Here is a 26,723-nt window from a genome sequence, read left to right as displayed (position 1 = left end):
GGAAGTGGACAGGCGCATCATTGTGGAGGCTGCGGTTTTGTGCGGGTTGCTAAACGAGAGTGGGATTAGGTCGGTGAAACCGAAGGAAGGAAGGAAACGCAAGAGGAGGAAGAGGTGAGGTTTAAATATGATACGCGAATGCAGGTACGGGAGGGATGTGAAAGGAGAAAATAACAAAATGTGGAAGTGTTGGAAATTTGGAGGGATGTTTCCGATTGCTCAACTTCTCGTGGACGTGCATTTGCATGTACATGATCGCGATCCGCCACTCACGCTTTAGTACAGGAAATTCTACTCACATAGGTTAGTGAGGTAGTTTGAGACCAATTTTACCTCGAGAATGCTCACAGACATCCAGTTCTTGAGGATTGTTAAACTTGGTTGGGTGCTTTGGGGTGTGTGTTAGTTCAAGGGTTCCACCAAGCGGAATGGCCGGACAGCGGCCTCACCGATGTCAGCCCCATCCAGTAAATGACAGGGGAACATGCGTACCACAACGCCATCTCAGCACCATCTCATGACTAAGCGCTTGGCATAGAATGTGAGATCGCGTCTACGCGGCAAAGCAACCAGAAATACGTTGGGTGGTATCATTGTGAAGATGTATATCATGGACGCCTTCCCGGGGCACGTTGCTCAGCCATCCACGTGCCGCTGGGGCCCTACCCAACCTGTGAGCATCAATTAGAGTGTTGGACTCCTAATATGTACTGCCCCCCCGGGTCAATATAAGTTCAAAGTGGGAGAGTTTGCTATGTCAACAGCAGATATTGCTTCCTCCTCAGTTGTCTCAGCCTCATTTCCCATGCAACACTCACAAATGCTCCATTACCGAATGAGGCAGAGATGTTATCTGCAATGGCGATCCCAACAACAGGGTTATTTCCCGCCACATCTCAGAGCGCTTCGAAACGAATGGTTCATCAAAAGATACGAGAAATACGCAAACCGGTTACCGAAGGGGGATATGGGACCCGATCAAGAACAACGTGATTGCGGCGTAGGGTGGGGCGAAGGGCAGGAATTAGAATGCATTGCACAAAAGATATGGAGGTGGTTAAACACGAGTCATGACGAGGATGACTGTGACATGGCGCCTTGCAAAGATGGGAGTTGAAGTGTTGGGCCCGAGAAAGGTGAGAAATCCAGTGAATGAAGGGACTCTGTTCCTGATCGATCATCAAGGAACAACCTGTAGGTCAACACTAGCATCGTATGGCCGCATTCCTCATTCCAAGAGACGTGCTCGGATGCAAAAAGCCTCAGCGTGGGCTCTGATAGGGAAACGTGGGTACCTGCAGGAAGAAGTAGCTTCGTATGCGAGATTGGAGTGTAATTCAGGCTGGGTACGTCATCTACACAAAGAATCGTCGGATTATAGTCGAGTAGGAAACTACCGCAATCATGACGTTAGCCAGAAAGCCTTTCAATCAGCACATGCATGGGGTGCATTGCCGTGGTAGCATAGGAACATAGAGATAGTAGATGCATTTACGGTCGTATCGTTCGATGCATCTAACCTAAAACTGAGGGAATATTGGATCTCTTTGTGAAAGTCTGACATTGGTGTGGCATCGTAAGGGTGACGATCCCTAGTATAAGCGTTCAGGAGCGTGACTCAAAGGCTCCAAACGCCACCCCACACCGCAAATTTAATTCACTTGGAGTTTTACCGAGTTTCATCGCCAGTTGGAAGAAATTGCCCCAGGGATAGCCGGGAGGAAAGTTTCGAGTGGTGTCGGCGAGATTTCGGCTATCAAAGACCAATCCCTATTTATATGAAAATTTTCAACTTCTTCTATCAAATTTACAGCGAATCGCCCGGCTGGCACAATTGGTTAGCGCGTGAGACTCTTAATCTCAAGGTTGAGGGTTCGAGTCCCTCGTCGGGCTTTAGTTTTATCTTGTTTTGTCTTCTTTTTGTCCCTGGGTATGTGTTGTGATCTTCTTTTTCTGTCTGGAAAAGAATTGCGGTATACAAGCGCAACGAAACGTGTTCTAATCGTCAGGAACGCGGGAGCCATTTTCGCCCTAGATCTAAAGAGATTTGCTAGCGGGAGTGTACCTCTAGTGCCGTGATCAGTGCCAAGGGAACGTAGTTTGACATATCGACTTCGGCGTCGCTCTGAGTCGCAACTCCCTTCTAAGGTTTCACACGCGTCAAGAATCACAGCATCCAGTATAAGGCTCAATAACTAATGCAGCTCCCAGTATGTATGTATCATATCGCGCAAAAGCGGGAAAGGTGGAAGGTGGCAATAGAGGCGCTCTACGGTCAAAGGGTCTGTCCTCTGCAGCGTGTCAGCGTTCCGCTTTACAGGACTAGGAATTACTCTCGTGTTCAACGAGCCTCATAACCGTTATTCCTCGGGAAACTAGTCACTTTAATGTCTGCCACTGTTGTCTACCACCGCTGAGCCGTGAGATTGAAGCAGGCTCTCAGCCCTTCAATTCGGAAACGGCACGGTGCTGTCGGATTCCGACGCGTCACCTTAGGCATAGAAGTTTCAAAATTGCATGTAGGTGATCATCCCAGAATGTCACTTGTGCGTGAGGTCGCTGTAGTGAAATATCGAGATCGAAACTTAGAGGTGGGGAGTAAATTGGCACGGAGGCGTAAATGACCCGGCTTGGCAATTAGAACAGCTTATGTCATCTCACGCTCCCTCGTTCTTCTTCGCGATAAGTAGGACTTTCACCTACACATATTGAATATATCTTCTAAACCATAGAATTACAGTCGGTGGATTCTTGCATCAGATGCCCCTTTAATAGGGGTAGGCACCAGGACGACACCTGAAAGCAATTAAACTGCCATTTCTACAGGATTTCAACGCCCCTAAACGCCTCATAACCAGCCATACTAAGGAAACAAGGAGGCATCAATCCCATTACTGATCGTAGGTCAAACGACGTTGAGTGACAAGTAAAATCAAAGAGAAAAAACCTTCAAACCGGAGAAACATAGCGGCTATGTTCACCACTATAAACCATTTGAGTGGACTCTAATTACCCTCGAATCGAGAATTTATAAATTAAGACGCGAGGAAAGAGAAGTAAAAAGCAGATTGAAAACTCGCGACGGCGAAGTTAATTACCGCAAACGAGTCGGATAGTCTCCCTATTGGAAATTTGTTAGCCGGGACGAGAGGAGAGGAAAAAGAAAGCGTATAACTATAGTGATCTAGGAAATCTATCGAAAATTTTCGCCGGTTTAAAGTAAGACTTGTTTCACCAAAGAAGATATATATATATCGGAGTGGATCGCGCTATTGTCATTTTAATAGTCAAACATTTCTTTCCAGATTGAAAGAACAACTTACGCATCGCATCCATGTTGCACAAACTAGGCAATTACAACCGATAAATGTGCTCTTCTTCCTCGCTTAGAAATATACTTGTCAGATTTCGTCTCCATCCGCTACAGGTATAGGGTAGAAGAGAACTATCCAACGAAAGAAGCAGACGGATTAATCTCATAGAGGAATCGAGCTATTCTATTAGCTTATACTTGCATACCATATAAATACTCATCTTGAAAATGGATGCTGTCCATCCTTTCGAGTTTATTCTCTCTTTCCTTGCATCCAACAGAGGACCTTGAGATATCTTAGAATTGTACTAAAAGAGCGACTATTGCTGCACTGACTGATATTGATGTGAACCACTACGTCATGTGACGTGGTTTCACCTGCTCTAATTGTTACGTGTCACAGAAAGTGCTCTGGTATTCCAAAAAAGTTCCAGCATAGACTCCTTCTGGGTCCCAAAAGATCTTTTCGCAACTACCTTCCTTGTATGGGCAATTTGTTCATCTCCAAGATCACCTCCGCGCTTAGTCCTCACGTGTCCAAGTCTGGGCCTGAAAGGAGTTACCTAGACCATTAAGGAAGCCATCAAACGAATCATCTCTACCAGAAGGAGGCTGAAAGAAGGGGGGAATCGTTGAGTATTAGGTTCAGGGGGTAACCTTTGTTCAAGCTTCCTTTAGTGCCGTTTTGGCTATCATTGTCATCATAGTCGCCGTTGTCAGAATCTGTATCGCAAGGCTCTTCGCCTTCAACGTCGCCTTCAAGGTTACCCTCGTGCCAGCCACACCACAAACTCATTGTAACCCCTCGCTTGAAATGGACCTTCTCAATATGGGCACATCGTTGAACCCAATCTCGAGCATAGAATCTATCTCGATCACAGAAGCCACAGTCCTCAGGGAAATGGGCTATGTACGGTACCCTTGAGCTAACAAGCACCAGGCTTCGGGCGAGGCGGAGTGGTGTCCGCACATATGCTCCGGAATTTATCCTTTTTTGTAAACAAGTGCTGCTCAGACCCATCTTCAAGATTCCCCATCCATCCCTAGTAAAGAGCCAGAAAGATTGTAGATGGATTAATTTCAAATGTTGTCCCCATTCGCTGGGATTCTTGAAACATGTGCCGCATCCTATAATGCAGGAATATAGTCCGGATTGCGTCTCGTGGGTACGGATTCTCCCACATCCTTGGCTCTTAACTAATTGATTGTGCGTTGAATAAGAGAGCGAAGACTTTTCAGTGATGTATACGCACAGTTCCGTTGAATTGTCGGGAATCGAGTCAAACACCGTCGAGATAGTGTTGTTTGAAGAGGCATTACATTCGAGATCGAGATCGACGGTAGTGGCCCCATGAACTGGTTCATGAAGATCAATAGAGGGATACTGCGGCGCAATGGAGGAAGGCACCAAGACAAGTGGGTGTGTTGAAGCTAGTGGGAGTGCAGCGGGAGCGCTGGGAGGAGGACCAAATGTCAAAAAATCACCAATATCAGGGATAATTTTGTTGTCGTCCGAAAACACGTAACTTAATTTATTCTGTTTGGTTTTCCTAGCAAGGCTTGAAGTTTGACCACGGTTGTCACCCAAATCGAGTTGTATCTATTGGGCCTGGATAGCGTCTTCGGGAGGCTCGATCAATCCGCGGAAGGAGCCGATTTCGTACTTGGAGGGTTGTCTGGAATTACAATTGATATACCAGTCATACAACTATTTTCTCATTTTTTGCATGAGTCGTAGTATCCGGAGTTCTTTTTAACAGGGCTGCAAGGTTGCGAATGATCAACGGGTCACATGACTTTGGGTTGCTAACTACCCAGCTGGCCGACGTTGTTGAATGCCTGGGGCACTAAATAACCATTAAGGGTTGGCGCTACCAGTGGCCTAACTCGAGCAGCCAGATCGCACCAAAGAGGCTGAGTGTCTTTCATTATAGCCAAATGAGCTACTCTCCAAGTTCGTATCTATTCTGTACTTGTTTAAGTTATGGTCTCGGTCTCGGTTTCGGGGGAATTGAGCGGTCGGGCGAGGAATAGAAAGTTGAATTAGCCCACCGATGCAGTTAAGGCGGGTTAGCAACAGACCTCTCCAGGGCGAGGTGTGAGAGCTCCCGCCCTGTCACATCATCCTTCTAAGCACTTGTGGAGGCGTTTTTGATTGCTCTGCGCAGTAAGTTCTGAAATCTGTCTGCGCATTCGCTACGGATGACAATGCCAGGAGCTTCAGCCAATCACTAATAGATAAAGTAGTAAAAACAGAAATCCCGGCTATGCAACGAGCGAAAGTCGCCCTCGGTTAGCATCCAATGAACACTCCAGAACTCTCGTGCGAGCGGAACTAGTGGACGGCTAGTTTGCTTCAAAAGCAAGGTGGCACAGCCACAAGCTACAATGGCAGTGCGGCGCGTAATTTTCTCTTCTAACTAACTCAGGCACGGCGAGTTTTTAGGGTTAGTTCTCGAGAATGTGAGCAAATCTTTGAGACGGAGGCAGGTCTGGGGAATAGCAGATAATGGGAACGCAGAAGCATCCAATGTCAGCAATGACTCAGGCAGCAACTTTGAAAGGAAACAATCATTGACTCACACCAAACAGTATATCACATCTTGGTTCTAGTTTTGCGTCCCGTAAGGCCAGCAATGGCGAAGAAGCGCAAGAACAAATCCGGCTCCACAGGTCCTTCAGTCAGCAAGAAACAACCGGCAGCCTGTGTCCTCCCAAACCTCTATCTTGGCCCCGTTTCCGCGGCCTCAAACGTATCATTCCTCACAAATAACGGAATTACCCACGTCCTTTCGATTGGCAAATCGCCCTCGGCAGTCAATCACCTTGAAAGCATCAATTACCAGCGTCTTGGTCTAATCGACGAAGAAGACTGTGATATCCGCCCAGTCGTTGAGAGAGCTTGTCAATTCATCGATTCGATGTCGTCTTCGAATGAGAAGGTCTTGGTTCACTGTTCTGCGGCGATCTCGCGCTCTCCGACAATTGTGGCGGCGTACCTGATGAAGAGCTGTGGGATGACGCTAATGGAGAGTCTGAAAATACTGGTTAACGCTAGGGATGCGATAGCTCCAAACCCGGGGTTTTTGAGGCAGTTAGTGGAGATGGAGAGGGAGATATTCGATGATACAACATTCGACGCAACAGCTTTCGATGGGAGGAACAAGTTGGCGAACATGTTCACTGGCCCTTGATATGATGAAGCCGGATTCTATCCGGACCGTTAATTCCTACAACTAGCCAAGGCGAATCATCGTCTTCCTATCCAATTTGTTTCTACCATGCGGAGGAACTCAGTAGTGTGATAATGAAGAGATAAAAGTCCTACGTGTTGGTCGTAATCCTCTCTTTATGCTTCCACTACTAGGAAATGAAATGCAGTAGTAGAATCTTCTGAGTAATGTTTTGAGAGCAGCAATATGGCAGCTCCCTTTTGCCGTTGCCGTTCCGCCCTTATCCGTTGTTGATTAAATTTTAGGCAATCGCTAGGCCAATGGCCGCCACGAACTCATCACCGCCAAGCCACAAATGACAACATCGTCGACTAGGAATCCCCTCGTTGTATTCGCCTCATAGACCTCGAAAAGCCAATTTGAACGACTTGGGGGCTATTCTACGGAAAGGTTTGGATCCGTGAGAAAATATACAGGAAAGAAACCTTCTAAGGTGCAAAAGGCCTCTATCCCCAACCACATGTGATTCCCCGCTTTCGATACTGGCACGAGTAGGGTATGGGACTAAGGACCAAAATCGAACGACTAGCGCGAAAATAGGACGGCTTGGGTCATCTCCAAAGTCTTCAGAGCGGAGAGGGAGAGCAGCGCATCTAGATGGGAGAGCATAAGTGAATTATACTGGAAGTCAATTCTTTCGTGTGATGAGATGGATGCAGTGAGGAGAAGAGTAGAAACGTCGAATTACGAAGTTCACGCGTGTGGCAAGCCACTATGCCCAATGCATCTAGAAGGAAGGGAAGGTGAATGATGCAAAGGGAGAAACACCGTTGCACAAGTCTCCATATTTTCCTCGACTAGAGGAAAGATCTCTTGAGATATACTGAGAAGCTTATGTGCCCTGATAGCCCTCCTAGTAAAGACAAGGGCCTGAGAGCTATTAGATTTCTCATAAGCGCCGCTTCTTCTACTCTCAGCTATAGTAGAGAGAGGTAACGCCTGTTTATCTCATATCAAACGCTGTATCTTTCCTAAAAGACCAGTAGCTACTTTCTTCATATGTCATGCCATAACCTAGAATACTTTGGACAAAGGAAACGAGAAACGTGGGTGTCAGAACATAGCTTGAACGTTCCTGCAACTTGATTTGGAGAGTGTTGTATATCGCTCCCAGCCCAAGGTGAGACTCCTTTAACGACAAGAGAGCAGCGGGAGGCTACATTTTCTTAGTTAATATTTCATAATTCTGACAGGACTCTTTTAATTGGGCTTTCAACCCTTTAGGTAGAGAATTTGTGTCAATCAGATTTCCACTTACTTGATGAACGTTGTTGAACTCGCGTTTTGTCCACTTCTTCAGATACGCTTCGATCACCTTCAACGTTGGGGGATGGCTGCATTGTATCACGATCATACCGTGAGAGGAGTTTCCAGATATGGTTAAGTGATATGGGGGTTTCAACATCAAGTATTCCGGTCGTTCCATGGTGTTGATATCCGGAAGAATTGTCACAGCCGAGTGTGCCATTGATGTAGTAGCGGGCAATCTCATCTGCTCCACTCGCGTCGAAATATGTCCACTCGTGCTATCAACTCCAATGTCCGACCAAGAATCATCCGGGAAAAGGCGTTCTGCCGGGAGATTGTCTGTATTGGTGGTCTTAAAACAATCTAACAAAGCTGGACCTATGCTGTTGACAATGTCGGACGGTATTTTAGGTCCCGATTTCGGAAGAGTTATCATGAATGCCGCACTATCATCGGTCCATCGCGTGCCTGGTAGCTCTCCACTGCCAACTTCGAGATGTATCTTCACAAATTGCGTCTTCGAAAGCTCTTCGAGCACCTGCTCAGTCCATTCCTCATTCTGCTCATCTTGAAGGAGATCAATCAAGGTTCTACTCCACAGCACAACGATACCGCGCACATTTGGAATAAATGTGCCGGGATCCGGGAACAGGGTCTTAAGTTCTGTCCAGAGTAGATGCCAGTCTGGAGAGCAGGAGATACGATAGCCGACTACTTTGGTGATTTCTTTGAAGGCTAGTTGAAGTTCGCAGTCTTCTTTGGTCCATTGGTCCCGAATATCTAGTTTCAGGCGAGTTGGGCTGAAAACAGTTAGCAATGTAACTAATAAAAATTAAATATTCTATACATCGACATGTTCCAAAGGTGGGTTCTTTCACCGAGACGGCTTCTGTCCTGTTGGTAAGGTGTTGTTGACCTGCTTCTCGATATTCGTGTGACATGAAGGGTGCATTCATCCGTCTTTATTGCCGCTAGTCATGTTGTTCAGCTCTTCGTATTCAAGGACCCAATCTTTCCGTTCCTGAGCTTTGAAGGTGGCTGATGGAGCCAGGGGTCCCGAAGAACGACCCTGGGAGAGGGGTAGGGAGGGGCAACTCTTCGTGGGGCCGTGCTTACTGCTAAGCCACCCTGCTTCAGACTCGAACAATCTCCCCTCATCTCTACATCTGAGCCCTCCATCGACATCATCGCTTTAACTAGCAAGGCCATTGAGTTTCATGGAACGATCGTTTGGGTTTCCAGGACAACAGGTGTCTCTCTTTATCCAATGGAAGCCGAAGGAAATACCAAATACGAGGATAAGCTGGGATCCCTGATGGGACGGACAATTGACGGACAGATATCCTCCCTTTCTTACTTATTCACCAACATAATTGGAGGAACTGCATGAGAATCACATGCCCATCCAATGCAATCGTAACGTGGGCCACGGCCTCGAACTTCCGAAGTCGTATCATGATGGGCCCAAACTGACCCCTGGGCGCTGAGCTGAAAGCTCGAATATAAGTAGAGCGAAATTGTCGTGGCCTTCCAATGTCCCATCCTAGTTTTTCCTTTATCTCCGTTTCCCACCTTATTGTAACCTCCAACTATTTCTCAGAAGTTATCAAAAAATGCCCACCGTAATTCCGCCCGTGGATAAGTTGCCCCTTGCGGTGCGCAAGCAAGGTATACCTTTAAGCGATAACTCTTCCCAATACTAGACTTATTCCAGCTAGTCCGAGACGGTTTCGATTCAAAAAAGGCTGACCTCGAAGCCAATCTGTCAAAATTGTTAGGTGTACCCTGGAAAATCGATATCAATCCCAATGCTATCTGGGTCTATGCTGCGGAGGACGACTATGCGAAGACTAATCTGGGATATTGTATTGAAGCGTACGTTCCCGCGTTCCTCCCAAAGAAGGTACTGGCTTGGGCTGCAATTTGACACTCCAATCAGTTACGTTTCGTCCGCATTTAACAGTATCAAATACTTTCTGGAGGACATGGGCCATGGACAGCCCGGAAAGGATGAGATCAACAGCGTGTGTTCTAATCACACGCTAACCATGGCCATGGATGAGGCTGGCAAGATTAGTTACTGGTAAGTCCTTCGAATTCCTTCGTTCTTCATTCCTTTAAAGCTCTACAGTGGATGCGACGTCCACGAAGGCATGCTCCGCATTCTTTTCAACCCGAAGTATCTCGGGACCAACCACAACGACGCTCTCCAAAAACTCGAAGATGTTCTTTCCACAGCCGCGAGTTCCTCCTCGCTTTCATACTCCGCACGCCATTCCATTGAAGAGAGTTGGGACAAGAATATCCCCGAAATTCAAGCCAAAGTTGCCAAGCATCTAAAGAACCCCGCCATCAAACTGAATCCCAACTGGGAGGAAGTGTTTGCAGCTCTCAGAGTAGATGCAGCAGTGAAAGCAGAAGAAGGTTGGGACAAGCGGATTGGAATGTACATGAAAGCGTACTTCGAGGCGTTCGCGTATGCATTAGAGTACAACAAATTCGAGGAGGATGAAATGTTGAGGGAGGGGTTTGAAGAGGTTGTAAGCAAGGGCGAGGTAAAGTTCCGAATTGTCAAGGAGCTTACCCCTGGAGGCTATTACAATGAATCAGTGGTTGAGGACGGTATTCTGTATATGCAGACTCAGGCAAAGAACTGGGGCGTCAATAACGACACGATTGCGACTAAGATCGTGGACATTTTGTAGGTCCAAGACTGAATGTTGCGACCTCAAATCTAGAGAGGGGGCACGCCGCTAGAACAACTATCGTAGCCTCAGTCTTACATCATCGATGCACTGCGTCAAGAGCTCGAACAGTAATAATGTATCTTGACGTGGGTCTGAACGGAAGTGATAGAGACCAGTGACTCTAAAACTTATCATGATATTAAGCTGAAATATGTATTTGAATGAAAATAAAAGTCTCGAGGACTTCATGATGAGCTGATTTTGGGGCTCTGACGCTTCCCTGTCTGTCTGAAGAGAGGTATGGCTGGAGCTTGCTGGTATAGAGTCCTGCGTATGCATAACGGAAAGGAACAAATAGATTGAGATTGTGGTGTAAAAGAACGTGGGAGCGATATACTCCGTTCATGTCTCAATACCAAACACTTCCCTTTCCAGTGAACAAATGAGAATCTATGTTCGCTTTCGTGAGCAATCAACTCTTGGTATTCCCTTAAAGTGAACGGTTCTAGACTAGATTTAACCCCCATAACGGTGTTGACATGACCCATGTTAAGGGAAACCTCTGTGGAGCTTCCAAAAGACCTTGCTCGCTTGACCAAATTCCCAGTCTCCCTCCTATCAAGGTCTAAGGCTGATTTTATTTCGATATTGTCTCAGATATGTCGCTATGTTAGTTATTGAGAACATAGCGAGTTCTTTTGGGGAGTCGTGAACATCCTCGAAGCATGCCTTCGTGCATCCATATCGAGCTTCGGACAGTTGATAAGAAGGTGAATTCATGACTTGAACGCGCCATCAAAGGTCGACAGGCGGTTCGTTGTCAAGAGCATTACGATCTTGAGGTATTCCAGCAAGTGTAGGAATATCGCGACGAGCTTGTTCCGTTCACGGCCAGGCGTCGTTCGTTGTTCGAAGGAAACACCACATTTGTCGGTGAGTAGGACTCCCCTCCCCTCACTTTGTCGAGATTTCAAGAAAATTCCGAGACTCTCCTCTACTTCCCATACACTAGAGTTTATCTCACTGACGCTTATGGCGTATAACGGATGTTTCATTTCCTCGGCGACTGATTCGTCAAGATGGGTTTACCTACTCCCGGCTCATCATGGAGAAGGATGATAATGCATTGACCGTTACCTTGGGTGGTGTTATCAAATTTGTCTTCTAGGGAGAGTTTACAAATGAAGTTCTTTGTAGGAGTGGGGAAGTAAAAATCTAGGAACGCTTCTTGACAAAAGGAATGTCTTCGATAGGTTGAGGTAGAAAAGAATTGCCAGCACCCCAATACATGGAATATAGTAACAGGTCGGCTAACCCTGCTCCTTGGAGTTCAGGCAAAACCCCCTAACAAGCAGGGAGCGCGAACGACATTGTCCTCCAGAGAGCTTGGAAAACCTTGTTGTATCTTTCATGCGAGGGAGGTCGTCCGCATTGTGGTCGTAGAGAAGCTTCGCCTTCCTCGCGCCATTTGGCTCGTGAGTTCCTCTTACTGCTTAATGTTCAGTTTTCGTCCTAATTTTGTAAGTCAATGCAAATACCTTAGCTATATGGTGGATATGTACCTCATGCTGCATTCTGAATGTTTCAAATCTATGATGAGATAGCAACCCTTCCTGTGGCTCTGGCATCACGGCACAGCATTGGTCCATAACAGTGATGATTTCAGTGCAGTTGAAATATCAGGTATTAGTGGCTGCATATAGCATATAGTAGTTTTTGGATGCTGTCATTTGCCAACCGCGCGACTTCGGGAATCCTTTGTGCAAATTTCTTATCGCCATATGCGGCGAAGCTCACCGGCCGCAACGATCCCAACCTCGAAAGGTTTGGATATCGAGAGACTCCACAGAATGGGTTTATAGAAGATGCGGTTTTTTGGTGCTCATGATATCTTCATACGCTAGTGGATATATCAGCGACGGCCTCCCATCGCTTTCCACAATTTTTCGAACCTCCAGCAAAAGCTACGCTAGTACGACTTTAGTCGAAACGTTTAAATGTAAGGAATCAGTCATTAAGAACATATCTAGGGCTTGGCATCCACCCGAATCCTCCTTATCTTGTCCAAAATCTCAGCTTTCTCAAGACCACTCACCAGGCCGCCCAACATGACATCCTGCTCACTCTCCGGTGCCATTCCCCCACTTTGAGGAGCTCGATTATCTAAGTTCGTGGGGAATGGGTACCCATCTCCAACCGCAGCCACAAAGGCTCTCACCTCCTCACTCATCCCCTCAACTTTGTACTTCTTCATCAAGGGGTTCCAGCACGTTTCAATTATTGGGAGAGAGTCGATCGTCTCCATTGGCTTCCCAAAGGCACTGCTGATCTGTAACAGATTCGCTGAACGCATAACATCCTTCGATTCGTTCTTTCCGGCAGCATGGAACAACGCCGGATTGAAGAAAAGGCCGTCGCCTTTTTCTAATGGTAGAGAGACATAGTGGGCCAAGAAATAGTCTCTGAATTCGGGAAGGCGATACGCCATGTATCCTTCCTCGAACATCTGACTAAAAGGTAGTAACCGAGTTGGACCGCTCTCCAATGGCATGTGGGAATGTGCGACGGCGCCTTGAAGGGTCAGGAATTGTGTTGCTACCTGAGCAGCCTTAGGAATCTGAGAACAGGTTACCGCATCCTGGAATCCGAGGTGGTAATCCCGATGGGACACTTGCGGGGCAGCTCCGGGCTTGACAATGTTGACTTGAGCTGTGATACGGTGGCTTGGTCCAAGCCACGTAGACGATATAAGTGGAAGATAGGGATTCGAATAATAGGAAAGAAATGATGGTGGGTCAAGGGCGCAATGTTTGGAGAAGGAGTTCCAGATCCGATCGTTCTGGCCGGATGAGGCGAAATGATCGCCTCGGGATCTTGAGCCTTGCTTCTCGTGCGCGATGATGTCGGAGAAGACAGAGTTCATTTTGTCGAGAAGGGTGGTGTCCTTGTAGAGACCCTTAGTCACAAAGACTCCAGGACCAGATAGAAGGATGTGGTACCACTCGTCCTGGAGAGCGGAGCACTGCTCTGCGGTGAGGGATTTGAAGGGAGGAAGTTTGTAGATTGGAATATTTGATTGTATTGATGAAGCTAGGGGATAATCGCAACGTAGGGGTTGCGAACAAAGGGTATCGAACGCCTCGACAGATGGGGGCTTGGAGAGATTGAAGAGACGAGGTTGTACGGGGACTGAGGCCCTGCTGGAACCGTTCAAATGTGTTGCATCAATCATTCTGGAGGTGACTTGGTAGCAACCAAAGCTGTCACGACGGGAGAATATATATTTGCATCCAAGAGAAGTGAGGTTGGCATGCTGTCAAGGAAGGAAATTTCCTCCGCTCGATAGATCGTCTTAAGTGCGGGGACTTTCTCTAAACCGAGGACATCTCCAATTTCCCCGCCAACTATCCGTGGAGATATCATTCCCCCGATTCCGGAGAATAAAAGGGAACGCAGTGTTATGTCACGATTTAAGAGAAATACTACTAATACAATACCCCGCTGTGCTAGGGAGATGATATCCTGCCCACGGTAAAAGTCTGATTGGTCCTACGATAGGGTAATATTTTGTGCGGCCGGAGAGCACAGCTGCGGATTAATTTAGTCTAAACGAAGGTGTTGTGGTTAAGTGAGAAGGCAAAAAAGAGGCGCTCTGTTGGCGGTGATAATTTCCTTCTTGAAAGAACAAGCTAGGAGGAGTGGTGTTACCAATAGTGGGAGCTGAGACATGGATAGAACCGTCGACAACTTCGAGTCGAACAGCAACCTAAAGCATTTCCACAACCGTGACAGCATTGTGGTGTCAAAGCCATGAACTCGCACCAGTTCTGTTCTAGGAGACTTGACAAAAATGACTTGTGGCTGGTAACTTCGACGAGTAAAGAGGTGCTCACGTTTCTCTCTTAGCATAGCGCCGAGGAAAATAGGTTGACCAATTATTCATTGCAGGGCAAGCTGTCCAATCAGCCCCCAAGACCCTTCCTTCGCTGAATGATTCCAGAATAGGAAAAGGCTGAGATGTGAGATTCGCACTTGTTTGCAGTTTCGAAAAAGAAATCGGGCAAAGTGGTGTTAGTTGCTTCCACACATGGTCCTCAAAAAAGCCTTCCGAACTAAGAGTGGGTCCCTTCGTTTGATATTATCGCGGAACGTGCGCAGTTCTTCCTCTTACACCTCTGGTTGGGCGTATTTCTTTGCTTCTAGTCGCTCTTCCGCCGGCAATTCTGCAGGTGGGATATATGTGCTGTTCCGTCCCATCTCTACCGCAGCCTCGTGCGCATAAAGCTCAGTGTGAGCTTTTTTCTCGGATTGGTGCAGTTCCATAACCGCGCCATTTGGCAGCTCGTATGACGGAGGTGGTGTTTGCAGTGCTACCAGTCCCTTGCGCTGGCGGTAGCAGAGGAATATGACAATGATTACGAGAGCAATACCGACGACTCCTCCAACGATCCCTCCAACAATTGCTCCTATATTACTAGAATTTTTATGCTGAGGAGTGGTTGATAGTGTGGGCGCGGCCGAGGGAGTTTGACCCGGAGGATCACAGCCATCGATACTGTAGTAGACCCAAGAGGAGTTGTAACAGGAAGCGAGCTCCGCGACTATTTTTGTAGGGCTCGAGCATGGCTGGTTGGTTTCATCGTCGTGCCCGTATATCGTAACTGTGTAGTTTGTCAGAAGCAGTATGAAGAAGCCAAGCTGATTAATTCACCTGCGCAGCCAGAGTCTAACCCAACCACTTGGAAGCCAGGCAGCGAGGAAGTCAAGTTAAGTGGCGTGCATGTTCCGTCTGGATATCCGTTCGGCCCGGTCAGAAGATCGTGCGATTTCGTGCACTTGTTATCCGTAAAGGTCCCAATACCCGTAGCCACCGTCACTCGTGTCAAACCGAAGGCATACAGGAGTAAGAGGGCGAAAAACATTACGATCGTAGAGTCAGAAGGATTGGACAGCCTCGTTAGGCCTAAGTATAGACGAGAAGGAACAACCCAGTTCGCAACTGCGCACGATTGTTTCGGTGAAGCACAACGCAAACGGACTTCACAGCATGGAGCGGGAGGGTAAGACATGATATATTCTGTGAGCATTGATAAGCCTAGCGCAGTTTACTCATCAGTGCGCGCGGAAGAATAGGAGAGACGGAGGCTGAAACTCAGCCTTTATATTGAGGCTGACCATATGCTCTTTTCGAGCACTCACTACCGGATATCTGGAGACCCAGCTGAACGTGCTGGGCTGCAGTGTACGCTAGTCGAACTAGATTAGAAAATGTGACCGGAAAAGGCCATCTCTGGAGGTGGAAATAGAGTTTTGTTTACAGAAATCCTGCGAAACGGTGAGCATGGACATGATTATCAATGACCGGAAAAGGCAAGCTTACTCAACTTCGGCTTAGCGTGCACATTGAAGTCGAGTGATATATAAATGATCACCCATCGTTCGCCGGAAGTTTGCATCCAGATGGTGCAGAGCGATAATAGGCACCACCTCCCAACCTTCGATCTTTGAAGGGTCGAATGATTCTAAGCATATCAACTCATCGTGCAATCGTAGAATACGAAAATTTTATTCCCGATGTTTCGCATGTACTTTGGTACAAGAATAGTTGTGTGCTTACACACAACACAGGACTGCACCCTCTGGCCAATAGGGGTTTTAGAATGCCGTCAGCAACACCATGCAACGAAATGCGTTGGGGGCCAGGGGTACGCCATCGCATTTCAACGGTCCCTTATGTTCTGCAAATTTCCGGTTTGCAATCATTCAGAGGGGCGAAAAATTATGTTCGTGGTGTGTTCTCCAAATAGGTGTCGTTGCACGTGATGTGCCTAGCTCGACCCGACCCCAACGGCAACACCATGGACCGACAAGATAGAACAGCTCGATATTGGCTTGCCTAGCACCATAGGCTACATTCAACCCCGTTCGAATGTAGTCGAGTTGCTCCACATGTTGGAAGCTCATGCAGAGATGCCGATTGGCAAGTTCGTCCACACGGCCATCGTCGCGACAGAACCATGGAAGGCGTGATAGTGACCTCTGGGTCGTTGAGGGCTCTTTCACAATTCTGCCTCGTTACGCAAGGCCCCCAAATATAGACTCTTGCACCTCCCTGCGATTTTCTCTTCTCTGCTCACAGCATTCTTCCTTCGCACTTCGCACCTAGTAGTGCATTCGGTCTAGAGACCGACTCACGGATCAAAGTCTCCCTATCGCAGTGAAGATGAAGCGTACTGTTGCCTTTGAGATTCTCTCTTTCCTCGGCCTCGCCTCGGCCGCGGTCATTCCAGCCACTGCAGTACCTCACAGCAAGACGTACGTTCTGTCCGGAAAAATCTGTGATCGGGAGAGTATTCTAATCAGCACAGAGCCTCTTCCGAAGGACACCCAAGCAAAGTCGTTGACCGCGACTTCCCCGAACCACGTCCGACTAAGGTTATTGAGACGTGGATTGACGGCGTGTTGGTGAAGCAGTGCGAGCACTTCTCTGCTACTGGGTAAGTACAGTTCCGAACCCCATCAGTCACCTTCAACCTCCCTTAACGTTACTAAATAGCGGTTCGCATACCTTGGGACCTTGCGACGACCCCGAGCAGGAGAAGAAGAAGGAGTGGCACGACTGGCGAGAGTACATCCCTAATCAATGGTGTGGTCCGAATTTCATCTGTCCGCCGTATAAACCGCACAAGGAGGGGCACAGCCCTGAGACCATAGGCCTCCATGGTCCTAGTATGGAGTGAAGAGTGATATCGCTAGAGCCACGTGGCTTCTCAAGAACTATTAGATACAGTGCGACTCTGTGTAAAAGACTAAGAATGGAGTCTGTTTTTCATTCAATGCCTTGACTAGAACTGATGACGGTCACTGATCATATTTCTTCCTCCATGAACATGAGAAATTGGGGTATAAGACTACATAAATACTCTGGCGTTGTTAGTGCTTCATCAAAAAACACAATTCCTAATGCATACTTATGAATGCTAACGATAGTGTTGCTTAATGTACTGAAGGCAATAAAGCAGATAACTTGATCCTAATGTTTCTTAGTGAGGGAATTGATCGTTGTAAATCAGGTATCTGAGGCGGTTATCGTAACAATTCGAATAAGAGGAGACTGTCGAGAGGTCCCTCCTGGGGTTTAGCAGAAAACTGAAGCTGAATTATGTGCTTAGAATTGGGATACTAAAGAGGCTGGGGCTTGTACCCTAGTCTGACCCGTATGCTATGTGCATTCTCCTTGATTGAGCTCTTCGTCTTTTAGATTGCGCTGTCATGGGGCGTTGGGGAAGTTGTTTCTGAGTTTCTTGGGAATGCTGGAGTACGTTTCCTGGAATTCTGCTTTCGAGAGAAGCCGCTGCCGAGAGATTTTCTGAAATTACGATATCTGAGATGATTTCCTGTTGGGCCAGACCCGCTTTACTCATCGGGCGAGGTTCATCCTCTTTTGCAGCTTCGCTCTCAACGAGAAATTCTTGTGACACAGCCTCTGCTTCTGGTAATAGCCCTGTATCTGACGCTTCTTTTGGTGGCAAAATATCTCGGTTTTCAAGTAAAGATACTGTCTCACTTTCGCTTTGAACTTTATAGTTGAGAAGACTAGTCGAAGGGGTAAACCGAGGATCCTTGGACGATGATATATCGCGCACGTCAGCTGCACAATCTTTCACAAATGATTCATCATCATTCGATGCTGCTCTTTCCACGGATATAACTACTGGCGCTGAGTTAATACGCACTTCTTTCGTGAGAAGCCCCTCTGGACAGGACGTTGCTGAGGATGGTCCACTCGGTGGTGGAGTTACAGAGGTGGCAGGCGTATCGATCTCCACTAGGGTGTCGAATGATGGATCATTTTTCTGGCGGTTGCTTGGTATAACATATTGAGCGAGCTCCATGTACAAAGACGGCTGTCGAGGCAACGATGGAAGCCGAGTTGGGAGGGAGTTGTGCTTGATCATCGGCCGTCGTACTTCTACCGCCTTTGGTCGGTATCGCCTTGCCAGTTTCAACGTTCCAAGGGTCTTTGGTAGTGGTGGAGGGAGTTCCCTAAATCTAAGTGGCTTTCGGGTGAGAGTGTTTGGAGGAGGTGCTTGGTCCAAGAATCGCCGAGGGTTCGGAGGAGGTGCATAGAGGTCCCAATTATCAGGATCAGGGAGATCTTCCGGCGTGCTGCCCGGAAGTTCCACAGGTGAAGAATTGACAGAATCCGCTACGGATATGGTTAGCTACACACCTACACATCTAGCCGGACGTCTTACCTCTTGATCTATCACTTTCAACTTCCGACACGGTGATGCTCGGAAGTGATAGATTTCTTTGGCTCATCCTCCACTTTTGCCTTGAGTAAGGGCTTCGCAAAATGTCATTATCTTGTAGCCAGGGAAGCTCTGGGGGTTGGGGAACCGGCAGTTCCACTGGGTTCGCTGAATCTCCATATTGTCCGACCATCTCGACTGCCTGCATCGCTTGTATGGCAGCCATGAGACTCTGATGACACGTATTTAGAGCAATCTCTCTTGATATGAGTTTTTGGTGATGACTCAAGACCCACTCAAACCTGTGTTTCATCCTAGCTGCGCCGCCTTCATCTCCGCCATCACGCACGTCCTCGACATAGACACCAATGTCATTGAGCGCCCGTTGAATGTCTAGTAAAATACTATCGATCCAAATTTTCTTTTGCGGGAAGGTTTCGAAGTAGTTACTGACGGTATTGCACGCATGGAGTCGTAAAGCCTCGCTCACGTCTTGTCGCACGCGTTGGATCAAGTTGACAAATATTTCGCTTTCGGAAGGGACTTCGTTGAGGGCGGCGACAAAATCGACGAAGTTGAAGACAGTCGAGATCGAAGAGAAGATGTTGCTAACGTCTTGTCTCGACGTTTTCTCTACATTTCTCCACTCGAAAGATTTCCGCCTCACGCTTCGTGTTTCGACTGAATCCGTGGTTGGGGTCTGTTTGGGGTATAAGCTCTCTGGGAGAAATAGGCCAGCGGTTGGCAACATCGTTCTGCATCAGTGTGCTCAGGTTCCAGCTCTTGAGAAGTTCAATTGCAGATTTCTTTGTCAGAGTTGTCCAGCAGTAGAAATTGTGCAGACGAGAGTTGTAACATGAAGTGACGTTCAGTAGCTGTTAGCCTGCTTGGTTGCCGCCCAGTTCTGCGACACTGGCTCTCAGGTTGAGATTTCTAAATAAAGGACAGGGCGAGGCGAGGCCACAACAATGCAAAACAGCAGGGCGCTCTATCGTGTGAGGGTGGGCATTTAACACGCAGGAAGGCGGAGCACATTGTACAACAGTAGTTGGTGAGAAAGAGGCGGAGAACATCGAAGAGGGGAAATGCAGCCTATAGCCTATAGCATGCATCTGCCGGAAATCAGGACTGACAACGCGGGACGTTAATCAGCCTTCCTCATGGTTGCTTTGCTTATTGCTTGTAACATGCAGGATGCAGTCGAGTGCTCTCAGCACAGTCGAAATTTACGCCAATGGAACCACATAGCGAGTAATCCGCAAAACCTGTGTATTTTGTAAATGGATTCCCTTGCCTCCCCTGTAGTTTATCATGAGACGTCTGCACGGCTGTGCCACATGTGCTTACGATGGGGGCTGAACGTGTCTTAACCATTTATTGTCCAGAACATAAAAATGAAGTACGTGAACATGACGCAAGGAACTAAGCATCATCCATCCAGGCATCTAACCACAGCCTCACTAAACTGTCGGGGAGGCTTGAGCAGTTCACCGGATTCGTTTTCTACCTGAACAAGAGCGGGAAATATGCAAAGACTACCAGATTTAACACTTTCTTCATCTTGCCAGTCAAAGTCCCAAGATCCTGGCTGCGAAAAAAGCGTGAAAGCGAAGGAAGCAGCTCTCTTCAAAATTTCTTCCAAGTTGCAGCGTCGCTGATTATTGTCTACGCGTGAGTCACAGTACGGCTGGAGAATTCTGTCCAAGACCTCCAACGCTGCCTGGATGTTGTGATTGCGAGGGTCGGATGAAGAGAATGAACTTTCGGTAAGGCTGGGCTGCAGAATCTTTGCAGTCATCGCTCGCCACTTCGATAGAAACAAGGCATGAGCTGAACACAGGTAAGAATCGCGGTTGCGGTGGTGTAAGTAAAGAGTCTCACCTTGGGGTCCATGTTTACTAACGGGCATTGCTTTCAAGAGTTTCGCAATGTCCGGAGGTAGAAATGTGATATTGGGGTCGCTGTGCAGCTGCATTCGGGAAACAAACACCCATGCAATGCAAAATCTCAGAGCAATCTCGCGCGTGTCCGAATTTCCAAGCAAGGTGCTCAAGGTCCCAGGTGACATCGCTAAATTCGTTGCAAGAGCTTGGAGATCATCTAAGTCCAGAAGTCCAGGACTCACTCGACTATTGTGGTAGAAACTTTGGACATGGTTCTTGACGAGGCTGCTAATTTTGGAAATCTCCCCAGAGATAGCTTTGTCCTCCATTGGTTGGGGAAGACTTTCCACCACAGTTTGCGAGATAGGACTACCGCTTTCGAAGGATTTCTTTTTCACGGTAGCCCTATTCTCACGAGATAAGAAGGCGACAGTACTTGCTTCTTGATCTCGGGCTTTCCGATGGTTTCGATAGTGTCCCATACAAAACCAAAGAAATAACCCTGCAAGAAGAGCGCCCGCAATGAGACATCCCACAGCTATTCCAGCAGTGCTAGCTGAGGAAATATTCGTGCCTTTTCTTGAAGGCGAATTCGATGTAGGTGGAGCTGAGTTTGTAGGGACGAGACTTGTCTGTGCAGACGAGGGAGCTAGAGCGGTCTGCGAAGGAGTTGGGATGTTGGTCGATAATTCTAAGGGGAAGGTAGTTGGAACTGGCGTTTGTGCTATGTTGTCTCCGAGGATGTTACGCGTGGCCGATCCGATTTGGGCGTAAAACTCGTTGGAAAAAATCGACACGTTCTCCCCGTTCCAGATGTCTGTGCGAAGCGGGGCTATAGTCTTCGGGCCGTCCGTCTTCACACCGCTGAGAGGAGCAGCAGGGAAAACAACACCTAAATTTCCAGGCAAAAGGAGCAAAGTTACTAATGAATCATAGTAGCTAATGACAACGCCAAGGGTCGTAGCTATGGGCGTCGGCGTGAGTCTTGGGTCTGCCATTGCGGCGGAATTCAATGAATATGCCAAAAATAAAGTAATTAAGATATACCAATTCCCGTGAGGTCGTTGTCATGAGGGGATGGTCTGGTGTGGGTTGAGAGCTTCTGGGGCGCGACACGTCGCTATGAGATAGGGTGACTTCATATAGAGGGGTGGCAAGAGCTCGCCGACGAGCAGAACTCGAGATGACATGAAAACAATAGACCATTTTCGGGTCGAATAGGTGTCCGAGTTACCGCCGGTATGAAACATCAAGCAACACAACGGCACAGCGGTCACAAAGTGGTCCTATCTCCAACCACTCACCCCTCCTGCTCATCAGACTCAATATTGAACAGGCCGAGCCCGATCTGGCCCCATAGCCGCAGCGCTAGAACAATGAGCCACTAATCAGACGGTTGGGTGCAGATGAACGAAGGCTATGATTGCTGTGCAAGGCACTTGTGTAAGATCGGCGGTGCGGAGGAAGGTGAAACTACTCCTGAGTGATATTATAGGAGCCCCCAACACATACTTACTGCCACTGGAGAATCTTTTGCAGAATTTAAAATGGGGTGCTGTGCCGCAAGGCTGTAACACGGACAGATAAGAAGAACAACAGGATCCGTGTCTTAAAGATCTTCAACCTGCCCCGGCAAGGCACAACTAACAAATCGAGACGATATTGAGACGACAAGATGGATAATGAGAAGCCGCACATGATTATTGGGGTGGATTTGGGGATGACGTGTAAGTGTGTTGACAGTGTTGAGGTTGGGGGTGGGAGCGGCCGCAGGGTTCCTGGTCAACTCCTGTCCGAATTAGGACTAGCCAAGACTTGACTCCGCTGGGTCGTGTTTAGATGCCTATCCAACACACGGCTGACTAAGACCAGGTACAGGAGTCTCCTATGTAAATCTATCCATCGGTTCCGAGACAGTAAGATGGGTGCAGAAATGGCCTGGCCGATTCCAAGCCAACGAAAACAAAGTTCCTACAGTTGTCGTATACCCCACGGGCCAGTCTGAACCTTCGTCCTGGGGATTCCTCTCTGAGACAATAGCAGAGACAACAGGAGAAGACAAAGAGTACAAAGAATGGTTCAAGACTTCTTTAGATCCACGCAAACTCGCCCAGAAGCAGGCTGAAGATCCGGTAGGAGCCCCGGAGTCCCTCGCAGAAGTCGAGAAATGGTACGAAGATTATCTACGGAAGATGTACGAATATCTTGCCAACAAGCTCTACACTGAGATATCAGGGGCTTCATGGAGAGATGCGAGGATAGAGTTCATATTTTCGGTCCCTACCACATGGGCACCTAATCCGACTGTGGAGAATTTCAGATCCATTGTTGAACGAGCCGGCTTCGGACAGCATATTGGCCATTCTGTCACCATCGGTTTGACTGAAGCTGAAGCAGCAGCTGTTCATGTGTCTACAGAAGCCCCTGGAATCTTTAGGGAGAGAGATATCCTCCTCGTCTGTGATGCTGGGGGTGGAACGACTGATCTTTCTGTCCTACGAATCGCAAATAATGTCAACCAATCCATCTGTCTTGAACAGCTTGATGTAGTGTTCGGTAAATATTTCCACCCTCCTGGTTCAGTTCTCTACATGTCCCAAGCTGCCACCAATCTAACTCGTCTTTTTACGCTAATTGCTCCCTACTCTCTTTTCTTTGCTCTGTTCACACCTACGCTACTCAGTCCAAACTAGTGATCAACCTCTCGTTCGGCAGAGCAGTTCATAACCTCGCCAGGCTAACCCACATTGCGACAGGTGAATCAATCGGTTCCGCAGCTATCGATTACGAATTCGAGAAACTGGTCAGCGGTCGACTCTCCACGGCTCACAACGCTTCACCTCTACCTATTGACCCCTCCGATGCCGCCTGGGAAATGATGAAGTCCCGCGACTTCCAGGCTGTTAAGTGCGAATACGGATCCCCAGACGATACACCTCTTTTCTCTATTGGCATTCCTCGTGTGCCTCAATCCTACAACAACCCCGATGCCCGCATCAAGAATGGCGAAATGACATTTGCCCGCGAAGATCTCCAGCAAATGTTCGACAAGCAGATTAACAAACTCTTCAAATTGATAGATTCCCAGCTTCAATCCCTCTATCAGAAGTTTCCGAATGAACAAGTCGGCCATCTGATTCTCTCTGGCGGTCTTGGAAATAGCGCTTATGTGCAGCAATGCCTTTCGAGCCGCTACGGCGCCACTTCACCATTGCCAAAACCGAACGCACGCCACATTCGTGTGCGTATAGCTCCAGACCCTCAACTCGCCGTGTGCAAAGGCCTCGTAGCCGACCGCGTCCGAAAGCTGTTGACTTCCCACTCTGTTCTCGGATGGCGGTGCTGCCGGGCCTCCTACGGCACAGTCTGCAAGATCCTATATGACAAGCGAAATCCAGAGCATGCCGGAAAGGAGTTGACTAGAGACCCGTTAAACAATAAATTGTACATCACGCAGGCCATAGCGTGGTTTGTTAGAAAGGGTGAACCAGTGTCAGTCGACCGACCAATCATACACAACTTTATCAAAAAAGTGAGCCCTGGGGATCCGAGGCGTGCATTCCCAACGAGCGTTATAGAATGTGGGTTGGAGGCCAAGTTCTTGCCAGATCAAATGTGTTCGGGTAGGTTTCTCCTCTTCATTTTGCTCTTCATTCATGTGTTTGTAGCCGTGGCTAACCTGGAATAGACACAAGAGTACTTTGCGAAATCCAGTCAGACCTCACAACTGCTGACGAAAAGAAATTCACAGAGAAGAATAGACGCTTCTGGAAGCTCGGAAAGCACTACTTCAGGGTAGAGTACCAGGTTAAAGTCATCATCGGGCCAGCTGATATCCGATTTGAGCTTTGTAAGAACTTCCTCCTCCTTCCTCACCCCGAATTGATCTTTCTTGCGCTGCGTATCTTGCCTCAAGTTTTTCCAACGCACCCTGAAGGCCCAAACTCTAACTTTACTAGGGTTCAATAACCAAAAGCTCTCCCGCGACCAGTCCATCAAAGTAGAATGGGTCCCTGCGCCTGCACCAATTCCCCCAATGTTTAGCAACATCGCCGAGTTGCCCGGTCGATCCGATACCGGGGAATTTAAACCTATTGCAAACGGCACCAATAATGGAAATGGGGATGGCATTAGCAAAAGTATAGGAAAGATGTCAGAAAACTTGGTCGCTATGGCTAAGAATAAGAAATGGCCTGTGTACGGATGACGTGCCATTACTGGGAAAAAGTTCGCGCCATGGAGGGGCGTAGCATAGGAGTATGTAAGGCATAATTTTAGACATTCATTCATGTAAACTTCACGCAAAGAAGCCGAAGCATACTCTGTGCGCTATGGGTCTAGTCGTGAGAGCCTCAAATTACTGCAGAGCCAGCTCAGCACTTAACCTTCAGGTCCTTCACATTCCTTCCCTATCGAGTATTAAACCCCATTCGCTAAACTCTTTTCCATCACAAACTACAGCCTTACCATCCTCCTCGAGCTTGTCTCTAAGATCCGAAATTACCAAGCTGCATATCCTTCCACTCTTTCCGCGTCTCCTTCACACACTCCTCAATCAGCTCTAATTCCTCTTCAACATCGATCACTGCGGCTATCAACTCATCTAACTCGTACGACTCCCTAAGCTTCTCTGTGTCCTTACTTCCATCGTTTTTGCAACTCGTCGTGGATTTTCTTCTGCATGTGCTTGTTCTGCATAACACATGCCCAATAAATTTGCAACTCGCGAACGACAGTGCGCTGAAGAGTCACAGCAGATTCCAAGTCCCTGATACATAATGAGATAGTGGACTGCGGTCGTGAGTGAAGGCAATCAGAGTCATAAGGTAAACTGCCGTAATTAGAGTCGTAGGACATAGATGGAGAAGGGCTCTGGGAATGATAATGAAGAGAGGAGCCTCTCGAACTCTCCACTGAACTTCGTGAAGTCATTTTCGATCTCAAGTGTCGATTTTCTTGTTTTATGAGTATTATTTTGAAAGCGGGAATGGTGATGCTTTATTCCACTTGTGCATCACAGCGAAGGGGATATTGACAGGGAAGGCAATCAGAAAATCGTGACAGGTACTAGACCGATGGCCAGTGCTTCCAACGAGACGTACTACAGTCCGTCCAAAGTGAGCAGTGTCGGCCACCTCTTCAGTACGAACGTACCCAGTTCTTGAGCTGCACGATACGTTTAATGGCGCCCTAGGCACGGTACGTACTGCCAATAGTATTACCCTTTTAATAGTAAGGGCGCTTCAATCAGTTGTTTCTAAGAGTTTTGATATATTTATTTACAGTCTGTCGTCTCAAAAGTGCCTATTACAAATTCTTTTCTATTGCAGAAATATTTACCTAGGCCTTTACTACCTTATTGTGAGAGGTATCAAGCAATAAGAGCAAGTCACAGAGAGTTAATGCAGGATAGGGGTAGAAAGAGATAGAGAGAGCGAAAACCTTAAGGTAAGAGGCAGAGGTATGGAGGCCGAGGAGCCTATATACCCAATGCCAAGCCCTTAAGGTACTCAGGGGTCCGATAGCTGTAACATAACTATGACACTTATAAACCTTATCTTGTTAATTGGATGCCTCTGTTGTTCTATTTTGCAGTCTTCTAGGCTGCAGAAGTTAAGAGCCCTCTACACAGCGTCCCTTGCCATATATCATGATACCCTGTCTGTAACCAAAGACTAATCTCAAGTTTGCAATAAACTAAAATAATATGTCGCTGTTATAAGTAAACCAGGGGTTAACCTTAGTGCGATTAGGCTACTCACTAAAGTACAAAACTATGTTGCGGTAATTGTACGTCATCACAGGTATGGGTTTATGGAGCAGATCTGACGCTTCTAGAGCAGGGCCAGGGCTTCCAACGGGCCGTACTACGGTCCGTACAAAGTGAACCGTAACGGTCACGTGTTCAGTACGAACGTACCGAGTTCGTGAGCCGTACCGTACGTTTAATGATGCCCTAGGTACGGTACGTAGTACGGATTGTATTACCCTTTTGGGAAGTTTGTATACACAGTTATGTTACAGCTATCCAACCCCTCAGTACCCTAGGATTGGCACGGGGTATATAGGCTCCTAGGCCTCCGTACCTCTGCCTCCAACCCTAA

The 26,723-nt window shown here is 47.6% G+C and overlaps 9 protein-coding genes and 1 non-coding gene across 10 annotated transcripts; 5 read left to right on the top strand and 5 right to left on the bottom strand.

The window, feature by feature from the left end:
• Nucleotides 1-1,819: 1,819 nt before the first annotated feature.
• On the top strand, nucleotides 1,820-1,893 carry BDR25DRAFT_t34. The gene has a single exon. It is a non-coding gene; the product is annotated as a tRNA-Lys (tRNA).
• Nucleotides 1,894-5,721: 3,828 nt separating this feature from the next.
• Nucleotides 5,722-6,635, top strand: BDR25DRAFT_305357 (phosphatases II). Its single transcript, XM_033690398.1, has 2 exons — nucleotides 5,722-5,845; nucleotides 5,906-6,635. Exon 2 carries the CDS (start codon nucleotides 5,950-5,952, stop codon nucleotides 6,505-6,507), a length of 558 nt encoding a protein of 185 aa, XP_033544793.1. The 5' UTR covers nucleotides 5,722-5,845; nucleotides 5,906-5,949; the 3' UTR covers nucleotides 6,508-6,635.
• Nucleotides 6,636-7,371: 736 nt separating this feature from the next.
• On the bottom strand, nucleotides 7,372-8,710 carry BDR25DRAFT_266421 (uncharacterized protein). Its single transcript, XM_033686983.1, has 3 exons — nucleotides 8,642-8,710; nucleotides 7,805-8,594; nucleotides 7,372-7,702 (listed from the first exon to the last, which is right to left on the bottom strand). Exons 1-3 carry the CDS (start codon nucleotides 8,647-8,649, stop codon nucleotides 7,490-7,492), a joined length of 1,011 nt encoding a protein of 336 aa, XP_033544792.1. The 5' UTR covers nucleotides 8,650-8,710; the 3' UTR covers nucleotides 7,372-7,489.
• Nucleotides 8,711-9,347: 637 nt separating this feature from the next.
• On the top strand, nucleotides 9,348-10,596 carry BDR25DRAFT_335751 (uncharacterized protein). Its single transcript, XM_033693046.1, has 4 exons — nucleotides 9,348-9,462; nucleotides 9,513-9,669; nucleotides 9,734-9,877; nucleotides 9,926-10,596. Exons 1-4 carry the CDS (start codon nucleotides 9,408-9,410, stop codon nucleotides 10,497-10,499), a joined length of 930 nt encoding a protein of 309 aa, XP_033544791.1. The 5' UTR covers nucleotides 9,348-9,407; the 3' UTR covers nucleotides 10,500-10,596.
• A 1,911-nt stretch (nucleotides 10,597-12,507) lies between these two features.
• BDR25DRAFT_374270 (phytanoyl-CoA dioxygenase-like protein) lies at nucleotides 12,508-13,909 on the bottom strand (the record flags this gene model as incomplete). Its single annotated transcript, XM_033697320.1, has 1 exon — nucleotides 12,508-13,909. Exon 1 carries the CDS (start codon nucleotides 13,711-13,713, stop codon nucleotides 12,508-12,510), a length of 1,206 nt encoding a protein of 401 aa, XP_033544790.1. The 5' UTR covers nucleotides 13,714-13,909.
• A 739-nt stretch (nucleotides 13,910-14,648) lies between these two features.
• Nucleotides 14,649-15,403, bottom strand: BDR25DRAFT_327148 (uncharacterized protein; the record flags this gene model as incomplete). The annotated part of the gene is made up of 2 exons (XM_033692316.1): nucleotides 14,649-15,142; nucleotides 15,193-15,403. 2 exons carry the CDS (start codon nucleotides 15,401-15,403, stop codon nucleotides 14,649-14,651), a joined length of 705 nt encoding a protein of 234 aa, XP_033544789.1.
• A 1,301-nt stretch (nucleotides 15,404-16,704) lies between these two features.
• BDR25DRAFT_316553 (uncharacterized protein) lies at nucleotides 16,705-17,221 on the top strand (the record flags this gene model as incomplete). The annotated part of the gene is made up of 3 exons (XM_033691607.1): nucleotides 16,705-16,796; nucleotides 16,850-16,978; nucleotides 17,038-17,221. The coding sequence occupies 3 exons, from the start codon at nucleotides 16,705-16,707 to the stop codon at nucleotides 17,219-17,221; spliced, it is 405 nt and encodes a 134-aa protein (XP_033544788.1).
• Nucleotides 17,222-17,395: 174 nt separating this feature from the next.
• BDR25DRAFT_60680 (uncharacterized protein) lies at nucleotides 17,396-19,578 on the bottom strand. Its single transcript, XM_033698810.1, has 4 exons — nucleotides 18,740-19,578; nucleotides 17,686-18,690; nucleotides 17,453-17,636; nucleotides 17,396-17,403 (listed from the first exon to the last, which is right to left on the bottom strand). The coding sequence occupies exons 1-2, from the start codon at nucleotides 19,485-19,487 to the stop codon at nucleotides 17,687-17,689; spliced, it is 1,752 nt and encodes a 583-aa protein (XP_033544787.1). The 5' UTR covers nucleotides 19,488-19,578; the 3' UTR covers nucleotides 17,396-17,403; nucleotides 17,453-17,636; nucleotide 17,686.
• A 563-nt stretch (nucleotides 19,579-20,141) lies between these two features.
• On the bottom strand, nucleotides 20,142-21,739 carry BDR25DRAFT_266414 (uncharacterized protein). The gene is made up of 2 exons (XM_033686982.1): nucleotides 20,618-21,739; nucleotides 20,142-20,566 (listed from the first exon to the last, which is right to left on the bottom strand). The coding sequence occupies exons 1-2, from the start codon at nucleotides 21,615-21,617 to the stop codon at nucleotides 20,166-20,168; spliced, it is 1,401 nt and encodes a 466-aa protein (XP_033544786.1). The 5' UTR covers nucleotides 21,618-21,739; the 3' UTR covers nucleotides 20,142-20,165.
• Nucleotides 21,740-22,251: 512 nt separating this feature from the next.
• Nucleotides 22,252-24,826, top strand: BDR25DRAFT_335749 (uncharacterized protein; the record flags this gene model as incomplete). Its single annotated transcript, XM_033693045.1, has 5 exons — nucleotides 22,252-22,346; nucleotides 22,492-23,175; nucleotides 23,376-24,242; nucleotides 24,308-24,469; nucleotides 24,579-24,826. The coding sequence occupies exons 1-5, from the start codon at nucleotides 22,295-22,297 to the stop codon at nucleotides 24,824-24,826; spliced, it is 2,013 nt and encodes a 670-aa protein (XP_033544785.1). The 5' UTR covers nucleotides 22,252-22,294.
• Between the last annotated feature and the right edge of the window lie 1,897 nt (nucleotides 24,827-26,723).

The sequence above is a fragment of the Lindgomyces ingoldianus genome (assembly GCF_010093535.1).
Source record: "Lindgomyces ingoldianus strain ATCC 200398 unplaced genomic scaffold BDR25scaffold_27, whole genome shotgun sequence".
Classification (NCBI taxonomy): domain Eukaryota; kingdom Fungi; phylum Ascomycota; class Dothideomycetes; order Pleosporales; family Lindgomycetaceae; genus Lindgomyces; species Lindgomyces ingoldianus.
The sequence above is the reverse complement of the archived record's forward strand: the minus strand, read 5'-3'. Positions and strand labels throughout refer to the sequence as shown.